The sequence below is a fragment of the Morone saxatilis genome, unplaced genomic scaffold (genome assembly GCF_004916995.1).
Source record: "Morone saxatilis isolate NCDOM2014 unplaced genomic scaffold, NCSU_SB_2.0 Contig15, whole genome shotgun sequence".
In the NCBI taxonomy this organism is placed as follows: Eukaryota; Metazoa; Chordata; class Actinopteri; family Moronidae; genus Morone; species Morone saxatilis.
In genome coordinates this window covers 6,309,134-6,320,303 of record NW_023339707.1, presented here as the reverse complement: position 1 = coordinate 6,320,303, position 11,170 = coordinate 6,309,134, and the positions used below count along the sequence as shown (strand labels likewise).

Genomic DNA, 11,170 nt, shown 5'->3' with positions numbered 1-11,170 from the left:
TGCAGATAAAGACGGATTCTTATATTGAACTGACCTGTGTAACCTTATTCACATTAGCCAAAGACAAATATTTTGTCTTCAACACTGAAGTTATCTTCCCAGTTTCAGACCCTTCTTCTTCGTCCACTCCCTGCAATCAAGTGAGTGCGATGTCAGCTCCATCAGCGTGAAAAAATGTGAATTCATGCCGAGAAGGACACAGGAGGATTATGCCAAGGAAAAACTATTGGACGCAGTGTTGATGTGAATGCACAGTGTAGGAGAACGGTAAATGCTGATACCAGGGTACAAGGAAATATACTGAGGAAAAATGTGGGTTGATAGGAGAGGCAGCCTCCAGGACACATGAGGGTCAGGGATCTGTTCTGTGAGCAAGTGCGCCCCCTGTAGGATACTTAGGAGTGAGGCCTCTCTTCTCTTTACCTGTTGGAAATGACTCACAGCTCCCAATTCTGCTCACTATAAAATGGCATAAATCATAACATAGAAATCATAATGTGTGTGTGGTGGTGAAAAGTGTTCGACAAATGACTTTAAATTGGACAAGCTTCAGGGAAAACGTCTTTTTACTCATTAAAGGTGTTGAACTTCTTTAATATGTGTGTTTTCTGGCAGAATGTGGTTTGCTGGTTTTAACCGTTGGTCAGTTAGATTGTAATCAGTGAGGTTACACAACAGGAAACAATATTTATTACTTTGATTTACATGTACCACTAGAGGGTGCTCTCATCACATCCTGTCCACACAGCTCTGCTACTCTGACACACATGAGGTGGACATAATACTAGGGCCATCCTTACCTTCAAACACTACTTCTGCAAAGCTTAGAGAGTTGTTGTGTTTTTTGTGTTGTGTGTCTGTGTCAGAGGTGAGCTGGATCAACTATTTGTGGTGTGAGATTGCATTAGATTGTGTGTTATGATGTCCTCCTGCTGTTCGTTACAACAGAAATAAATGAGCACTTATCTAAAGTCAGTAGACTCATTTCATCACATGGAGATAAAGAAAAACAGTAAAATATATACAAAGCAGATAGAACTGATATCAACATCTGGACATCAGGACATTTGACAGAAGATTACATATTATATATGAATATTTAAAATGTAATGATTACAGGCTCTTATTTGACTATAAATACAGAAACAGGAGACTCTCCTTATATACATATTGGATAAGTACTGGGGTGTAAATTGTGAATATATTTTAATATGTAATTTTGTCAAAGGTATAAAGTTACATTCATATTCAAAAATACCAAACCAAACACAGCTCATACTACAGAACAATTTTATTCCATACAGATCTGAGATATGTCAATTGTAATTTCATTTCTGAAATGTCATCTTTCAAGGAAACATGTTGACCCATGCTTATAACTGCAATAGTTGTTCAAAGGCAGTTCCTAATTTTGGAGTATAGGTCTTCTTCTGGAGAATCATCCACTTTATCTGCCTTAAAACGTCAAACCTTAAGTGTAATACATCTGCATGTACGGGACAATCTAATCCAATTTCTCCAACACTTCTCCTTATACTAAGATTTCCACGTGACCATGACAGGACACTTGTCATGTTTTATTCCACGTCATATTTTAAAAAGTTCAAATGAAAACATACGACAGGAGTGCACACAGGTTTCTTTTACATTCATTTCTTTTTAGCTTTGTAAATACATAGGAAAAAACAAGCACTCTGTTGTGGGTTGTTGAGGTGTTGTGGGAACTCCCAGTGTTCAAAGCTGTCATCCTGTCCTCAGAGAGGACGTCACTGCTAAAGCGCTGAGTCATATGCCAAAGCCATCTGAGCCGTAAGACAATTACGAGTAAGAAGTGGCATACAGCAGCATTGAACTGGAGACACTGCACCGACACCAACCAGCCTAAATGGGTTACAGCAACACAACCGGCTCGCCAACTGTTTACTTCAACGGAGGACAACCTCAAGTGGGGATGTGAAAGAGGTCAAGAAATGTTAAAAATATATATTTTTTAAATGTATGTAAAATAATCTTTAAACATTCATTTTGTTGCTCCAGTCAGTTAAGCAAAGGTATATTTAGCCTTTTCTCCCAAACTAGAGTCAGGGAAAGTTTGACTAAAACAGATAGATTTTATAAAAACTTAAGATGCAGTGTTGTAAATATAAAAAAAAAGGCTTCTGTTCTGTCCAATAAAATAAAAGTCAAAAACATTTTTCAGTTGAAAGATACTCACAGTGACATACATAAGATACTATAACTGGCTGTTTAACCTGAAGTGCTTAAGTGCTCAAATAAAAACATAATTGACACATACATTGTTGACAGTCCTATATTTAAACATTAACACTCACTATACTGAAACATATTTTATTTTGTGGGGTTCAATGAAACACTGATTCCTGCTGAATGTCATAAAAATGTAATAGGGTTGTGGACAATGGATATAAAGTAAGGTATTGTATTATATGACGGGTTAGCACAGTATCACACAGTGGGGCTACACTTAGTAAACAGTTTCACTGAAGAACATCCTGGTAACAACGAAAACAACAACAAAAATCTCTACACCAAGTCCTTAGAAAACAGTTCCATATTTATTGCAAAATATTTTTGTACAGAATACAACTGAAAAAACATCAACAGAGGAGGAATGGACAGTAAGGCCAACATCAGAACTCCAAGAGCTGAACTGTACAAACACCAATAGTAACATTTGCTGCTTTAATTGTGTTTTTATACATAAATTGTTTCCCGCCCTCACAGCCGCCTCCTTAAGGGGGAGAAAAAGAAAGAACTAAAACATCTTCCCCATTTTTCTAAAACATTATTGCCTTTGCCTGTAAACCCATCAACTCATCAGAACACCAACGGACAATCCTTAAAATCTCAAAATTTCTGTAAGAAACATGTCCCTTGATTGATAATGTCTCACAAAATATAAATATATATACTTGTAAAAAGCGCCAAACAATATGGGACTGATAATATTTTCAAAGTGAGTGTTGCACCACTTGTCATTGAGAACATGAGGAGGTTCAGAGCACTACAGCTAAAGTTAGGAGGCTAACACCATTAGCTCAACTTCTAACACCAGTAACTGAGTGTGCTGAGATAATACTTCTGATTTTGAACTAAATAAAATATTAAAGTTTGCTTTTAGTTTACTTCACACTGCTGGAATAATTGAACCCTCACATGAGCTCGGAGGGGTTTAGCATAGTGCGCCTAGATAAATTCGGGCGTGCATGCCCATGCACATCCTCATGCGATTTGGCACTGATGTAAAAGTTCTTTCCTCAAAGTAAACCTCGTGGTAAACACGTCTCAGTCTCGCCAGCTTTTGCTTACATCTTTTTTTCTTTACACATAAAAAAGGCAGAGTGAGACAGGATACATTTTTTCACACCCCCCCCCCCCCGACATTCAAATGTACATCTTTAACATTGGCTCTCCCAAAATTTGGGATCTAATGAAGATAAAATACCCCTCCTGTCTAAGGAAGTTTGTTATAGAAAATAAAAATTAAATAAAGATTAAAATAGATACGATTTTTTTTCTCATATGCATAAGCCCTTCAAGAAAACACACCAACACATTAGAAAGGATGAAGACGATGTACAATCCAGAACTCCAGAGGAGAAAGGGGAGTTTTTCTTCTGACGTGACTTGACTGGGAACGACGTGGAACGAGAGGTGCAACGCAACAATGTCATGTTTTTGCCCTTCTGATTCTATATCTTACAATACATCTAGTGGATAACTGACAAAACCCGAGTACCCTCCTTTAAACTGTGAACCTGGCGCTCGTTGGGGTCTCTACAGCGGTCATATGACAGACGGATTGTGGTCTTTAAACACAAACAGGCAGACCGACACAATGCTTTCTGTCCACACAGAGATAAAGCTTCTGGGATGTTTTTAGGCCTTTTTTTTTTGTTGTTGCGATTTTTGGAGGAAAATGTCAGTTTTGTTGCAAAAACTCTTCTGCAAACATTCTTTTCACTAATGAGAATGACATTTTGATGGTTAATAAAGTGAATTGAGTGTTTCTTTCTGCAATTTTGAGTCACTATGCGCAACTTTCTGACCGGTTATTAATGACCTTTTCTTTCAGTGACCCTACACTAAAACGATCTAATACACTGTAGCTCTTTAATGGTGGATGGGTGGGTGTGTGTAGGGGGGGTTCTTTAACCTTTTATGGATATCACAAGTGCTTTAATGATTTGATACCCTGAGTAGAGGACATAGGCTTGGGGTGAATTTCAGTAGAAATAAAAACATTTTTGCCAAGCAAACACCAAATGAAAAAAGGACATTACTAAGTAATACCAGCTTTCACACATAAATAAAAATCTGTACTTATCGGTACATTAAAAACCACAGATGTAACCAGAGAGAAATAAAACAACAACGACAACAAATCACCCATGACAACACAGTCATTTTCAGCTTTACAATATGCATATATCCATGCATATATAGTGTGTATTTCCCCTTGCATACAGGCGAGTGGTTGGGGACTATATAGAGAGCCTTTAGTTATACCAACTCCCTCTGCAGAGACTAACACTGATTATTAAGAGATTGGTACAAATGAGAGCAAACATAATTCACAGGACAGGCTGAGGGGCGAGAAGACGAGGACTGACTCTGCGCAGCCTTGTAAACAGAGGAGGCCAGACAGCCAGAAAGGATGATGGGTAACAGACATCCACTTAAAGCAGCAAAGATAGCACAGATTACAGGAGGTGGAGGCCGGGCGGGAGTGAGGACAAGAAGAGGTGGGGACCTTTTTCTCCCAATCAGAGTATTCAAAGTGGCAGCACCACCGCGCAATTTCGCCTTGTCTGCTTCCTGTCGGGCGCGGCGGAACATCAGTTCTGACGCTGAAAATTAAGATATGAACATGTTACCCGCTCAAGAGGGAAACTACTCAAAATGTAACAAACAGTGGACTCTCAGCGATGTAACACAGCGTCTTATAGTAAAGCAACCTATGGGCTGAGTGAGTATTTGATCACAGGGAGGGGGGCAGGGTGAGCAGGAGGGTGCGACAGGCAGATATTAGGTCACTGGGTCTTAAAAAAAGGTAACAGCTGCCCCCTCCGACCCCCACTTCTCTCCAGCCCCCTCCGACATCTTTGGGTCGTTAAGATGCTGAGAGGACACGAGAAGCTCAGACGAATAACTGGATCCGCTCGCGGATGGTCTGCCGACAGATTGGGCAGGTCTTGAGCGCGGCGCTGCAGTCGATGCAGGAGGCGTGTCCGCACTGGAAGACCAGCTTGATGTGGTTGTCTATGCAGATGGGGCAGGTGATTCGCTCCTCCATCTGGCGGTAGCGAGACTGCAGCTGCTCCAGCAGGTTGTGCTGCTCCGAGTTCTCTGTGCCGGGGCTGCAGTCCACTTCAGTTTGGTCTGCAGAGGGAAGGGGGTCATCAACATGAAGAATGTTAAAGCACTGAAGAACTGAATTCAGAGACTTAGACAATAACTGTAGGTTACATACTGATATGAGTCACATTTATGAACTGTCTGCTGTCTGTTCTGCTCTTTCTCTATACTGTAGCAACTGATGGATATAGCATGACTCACAATGTCTGACACATTCACCGGAAGCCTGTCCTCGACACAGTGCTTCAATCTATGGCGCCTCAAGACTCACTCATTATTTGAATTTAATACACACTGGACAAAAAGCATATTTTTGTCCTAAACACGAATATTATATAAATACACTCGTCCTATTAAAGCAGCCCACATAACAAGAACAAGAGGATTTTTCTTACCTTGTCTAATTTTCTTGGTGATCGTGACTTGGCATTTGATGCATTTCTTCATCCGATGGGCGCACTCTGTTTAGACAAGGAAAAGATCAGTATGGAGATACAGAAGAGAACATTATTTGACAAAAAATGCACAAACAGTATAAATAACAATAGAAACATTCTTTTGAAAGATTTTTGAAATATAAAAAGGCTAGGACATTCAGAGATTGGCAATATCTGGAGGAAATCACAACAAAAGAACACATAAGTTCTGTTCTGGTAGGATTCAACAATATTGAAAGTCAGCCTTGTGATATCATTTTAATAAATATAACCATGAGCAGTCAGAGTTCTCCCTTCCACTAACTCTAGCCTCCACCCACCTTCACAGGCCACACTGTGCTGGCAGGGGCAGAAGAGAACCAGAAGAGCCAGCTCGGAGCAGATGAGGCATTCGCTGGGTCCCGGCGGTGTGGGAAGAACCAGGTTGGTCATAGTGTTGGGTGTAGTGTGGACCCGCCGCAGGCTGCTCAGGCCCTGTCCACACGTGATGGCCTGCAGACGCTGCAACCTGTAACAACGCAGAAGAGCATTTTTCAACACATTTTAAATTCATAGTAGTATACAACTATTGGCAGCTTTAAACATGGCCTTAAACCAATGTTGTGATGTTATCGAAAGGCATGGAATATGGATTATAGCACTGCCTTTACAGACATGTACCTGTGTTTCTCAGAGAAGCTCTTGATGAGCTGCAGCATGGTACCGTCTGCGACCAGGTCCAGGGGACTCTTGCCCTTGTGGTTGGCGTAGTTGATATCAGCCCCCTCCTGTGCTAGAAAACAAGCAATAGCTGCGCCAACACTCAGCTCCGTATTCCCCAGAAGACCTGAAGCATTCAGCTGTGGATACACATGGTGAAGGGAGAAGAAGTTGGAATTAAAACAAACCCAATTTTGAGGAATTCTACAAACTTTGAAAACTTAGTAAAGGATGCAGCTCATTGTGAGCAACGAAAAGGTAATTGAAGTATAACCAGCGCAATCCGCTAAGGCTGACACATAAACTAAAATCTAATCAGCACTGAAGAACTTGGCTAACTCATCTGCTGACAGTGGCCAAAACAGCCCTGAGCACTTAAGTCTAGCCACCTTCATGTGTGTATTTATGTGTGTGTGTGTGTGTGTGTGTGTGTGAGTTTGTTGACTTGGCAGGTGCCCAGGATGTTGAGTAGAGCTGCAGTGTTTGCGGTCATGTAGACTGGAAAGGACGTTCTTCATCAGCGCAATGATATCAACACCAACTGATGTACCAGCAATCTAAGTGCTCGTATAAAAAGTGCTCCACAAAGCACACAGTCAAGGTCTCTTAATGAGCAATATTAAACTATTTCTTGAGAGTCAATGGATTAAAAAAAGATGCAGTGACTTCTGGTGGATTCAGTTACGAACAAACCCCTCGGCAGGTTTAAAGCCGCTCTCATCAATATGTTTTAATTAATACTAGGTTTGACTGCTATGTATAAAGTTATGTAATGATTTTGCTTGTAGTAATGAATCCACAGAGAATTATCATCCAGCTGTGACCCACAACTTAACTGTTTGGTTCAGTCTCGCAAAAGCATTGAGAGGGATGTACGAATAGATGAATAGATCTGTCAGGAAAAATGGAGCTAAACCGGGGGGGAATATTGGACTGCCATGTCACCTGAAACACAACTCCAAATGTTATGCGTGCTATTTGCTAACACATCACCATAACTTTATAAAGTGATAAGTCTGTGTTGTGTTTACAGCTTGTTGCGCTGGCTCCAAGTGCCAGAGAAAAACCAATCAATGCTAGTTTCATGTTACTGAACTGAATAACCACATGCTTCCTACACTTTCATACAACTGTCTTTCTGTTAGCAGTAGCATTATCCTTGCTCGCCATAATGAATATTAACATTGCCATATGTCGTTCTTGTTGAATACAGTGGGGATACATGGGATCTTTCCCCCAAAACATGACTATACAGAAAAAATTCAAAATGTCCAAGTGTCACATTAAGGTTAGACAGACTGGAGGGAGGCCTGAGCATTCAGTCAGTCATTTCTGTGCTTCTGACTATTAATAATACTACAAGGCTTCTTTTAGATTCATTGGATTAATGGAGTGTGGTCCTATCCAAGTTCAAGGCATCCTCTGGGGAAAGATGACATGGTGTGTTTACACCATACTCCGAAATGTATCACAGACATCTTAACTAGAGCTCTGTCTTTGCCAAAACTATATTGCTGCACTAAGTGGGCCCTCTTCACTTCTCAACCGTTCAGCACTTCCTCTCCCCCCTCATTACACCATCGCTCTCAGTCTCTTGCCAGCACTTTCTCTTAAAGCAAGAGAGAATGTGAGATTAGAGTCAGGCACAAGGTCATCTTCATTTCTAAGTAAGTAAATCCTAAATGATGGGACTTAATTGCTTAAATCCATGTGGTTATTAAGATGTACAATACCTTTTTATTTTTATTTAGGTTTTCCTCCAGAAACACGACAAACTGTTTTAACTTACATATAGTTCCACTTTAGTGCACTCTATCTGATTACTTTCTCCTCTGTTGGCCTGTTTACACAATACTACAAAGTCCTTTCTCCTCAGTTAACCCTGTCCTCGTAACTTTCATCTCTTCATTCGCCTGGAAAAGCCAACCAGATTAACCTCTCAGACTATAAACAAACACCTTTACATTCCTTCCCCCTGTTATTGTTTACCGTTCCCTCCCTGCTTCAATATTAAGTCTGTTCTTATCCCTCAAGTCTTTATTTACCCCGTCTATTTTTACCTCCTTAAGACTACATTAATCCTTTTTCCCACTTTCAGTCTTCAATTACCTGCCATTTAGTGTCTATTTACCCCTCATTCAGGCTATATTTACTCCTCTTTGAATGTTTCACGTAGTCTTCCTTTAGTCCTATATTTATTGTGGCTTGTCTCTTTAGTAACCACCTCTTCAGTCTTTATTTACACTCTTGCCAGACTTCATTTAGCTGTTAGATCTGCCTGTGCTCACATCTTTTGAACACTGAGTTGTCTCTCTTCAGCTCATTCAGTCCCAACAATACCCAGAATTCTGTTGTCATGAATCACTCAACGAGTGTGAGTAATGTCAATAACCACAGAAAAATATCAGTTAAGAATCTTGTTTGAACAAATTAAATCAATACTATTTGCTCTGGCATATTGTCTGATTTCCCTTAGGCCAGGGAATTGTAAAATAAGTAATAAGCCGACAACATGCCACCTCCCTCCTCGTGGGCTCTCACCCTGCAGTAGAGCGTTGTGGAGGAGCAACCCTCGCTGCTCTCCTCGGTGCTGCTGGTTCCCACGGCGGGGCTGAGCATGACGTTGGCCAGCTGCGGGCGGAGGAGGGCCACATGCATTGCAGTGTTACCGTCCTCGTCCTCCATGTTGACGTCAGCGCCTTCGGCCACCAGCATCTGCACCAGGTCGGTGTGGCCCTGCGTCACCGTCAGCTGCAGCGGCGTCTGGTTCCGGTTGTTGCGGGTGTTGATGTCGCAGCGTCCCTGTGGAAAAGGAGGTAGGGGAACAAACATTTAAAAATGTTTTATTTTATTTAGATGTATTAAAAAAATGGCACGTGCATACTCGACTGCAAAGAAAAGACATATGAAAACATAAAAATATGAGCTCACCTCCTTGATGAGGATTTCTGCGACATCGCGGTGGTTGTTGAGGGCGGCCAGATGCAGCGCAGAGAAGCCGTCCTCCTTCTTAACGTCCACCAGCTGCCGCGCTCGGGCCAGGATCTTCTCTGTAGCCCTGCCATCAGGACAAACAACACAAGACTCAATTAGGCAGAGTGCACAACACTCCTCGTGGCTTAAAGTAAGAACCGTTATATCTGTAATAGCTGCCCCAGAGCTTTTTACCATCTCTCACTTTTGCAGGCTGGTGAATGCTGCTATGTGAACTACGTGTAGTATTAAAAAGCATTCAGGTATTGGTTGTATTAGCCAGTGTATTACGCACACGAACCTGGTCAGACACAGTTCATCTACAACAACACACACAAAGCATAAACCTCTCCAAATATGAAGCTCACATTATCCTGAGCTTGGACAGAGACGCAGCTGTTGTAGAGCTGCTAACAAGCAGATCTAACAGGAAAACACTGAGGCACAACAGGCAGCCACTTCTCACTCGATTCAGCCAGCTGACCTCCTGATGTTTCGTTAATACTCACCTACACAAAGCGGTAAATAACAGTAGAGCACCATCATCATTATACCTTTCCATCATATTCAGTATTTGACGTGTGAAATTGAAGCTGACAGCCTCGGTGAGCACCCAGGAAGCTGGGGTGCCACTGTGGAGACTTAGGTGCGACATGACCCTACCTTTCTATGGACGTCAGGCTAATTTTAATGCTAGCTCTGCTGGATTTGACTGTTTGGAAACACTGGTGTTGCTGATTTTGATAGATGATGCTGGTGTCAGACAGCTTTTTAAGTAACTAGCATATAGACATTTTTTTTTAAAGAAACCAATAAATGTGATATCCATCTAAAAATACAACCCAATCGCAGGGAGAAAACAATGTCCACACAGAGTATGTGAGGACTTTAGGAACATTTTTAAAAAATTGTAAAAATGTTATTTCAAAATAAATTTTACCTTATAAGAGAATTTTGAGAAGAAGAGAAGAGAATGTGTCTACTGAATGAATTAATTTGTGTTCTCACGACTCCCCTGCACAAGATTTGACCAAACCTTTAGATATTCTTACAATACACATTGGGGAGGATACATTATTATTATGTACTGCCCACCTATTATTTTAAGTTATAAAACAATACAAATAAAACCGCTCTCTACCTTCTAAAAACCCTTCAACACAAATCCTGCTTTCTTTACCAAAGACATCATTACATACCAATGGCTGAAGTTGTTAACATTTAACACCTGGCCCTTCCCTATCTAACAAAACAAAAGCACAATCAAAACAGCTAATTTGTGATCCTTCCTGAAGCTTGACTTTAGTCAGTCTACAACCATACCAACCTAACAACAAAATCTCTCTTGAATGATGCATCTAGACAGTGTCATCATTCTTGAATTACACTGTATAAATGATCCCAGTGCTGTTGAGGGAACATGAGAAAAACAATTATTTTTGCATCAGTTTTAATGCAGCTTTAAATATGATAACTAACAAATTACAATGTTTACAGGGTCACTAGCAGCAGATTGCTGATAGATTTTAAATGCATTACTGCGGGTCTGGACAGCTGAGAGTGCATGCTGCTTTGTTACATGTACATGAAGGCTGTTGGGGAGACTGTTGGAGGTCACTGGTACCTGCAATGCAGCTCCGCCGGGGTGTGTGTATGTATGTGTGTATGTATATGTGTGTGTG

General features: G+C 41.0%; 1 protein-coding gene across 5 annotated transcripts in view; it reads right to left on the bottom strand.

The window, feature by feature from the left end:
• Positions 1 to 2,554: 2,554 nt before the first annotated feature.
• Positions 2,555 to 11,170, bottom strand: part of mib2 (mindbomb E3 ubiquitin protein ligase 2) — a 40,808-nt gene continuing 32,192 nt past the window's right edge. For all 5 annotated transcript variants that reach the window (XM_035656435.1, XM_035656433.1, XM_035656436.1 and 2 more), the window contains 6 exons: positions 9,447 to 9,573; positions 9,057 to 9,317; positions 6,477 to 6,655; positions 6,137 to 6,324; positions 5,775 to 5,840; positions 2,555 to 5,403 (listed from right to left, as the gene is read on the bottom strand). In XM_035656435.1, the coding sequence (XP_035512328.1) occupies positions 5,162 to 5,403; positions 5,775 to 5,840; positions 6,137 to 6,324; positions 6,477 to 6,655; positions 9,057 to 9,317; positions 9,447 to 9,573 (1,063 nt within the window). In that variant the 3' untranslated portion in view covers positions 2,555 to 5,161. The remainder of the gene's footprint in view (positions 5,404 to 5,774; positions 5,841 to 6,136; positions 6,325 to 6,476; positions 6,656 to 9,056; positions 9,318 to 9,446; positions 9,574 to 11,170) is intronic.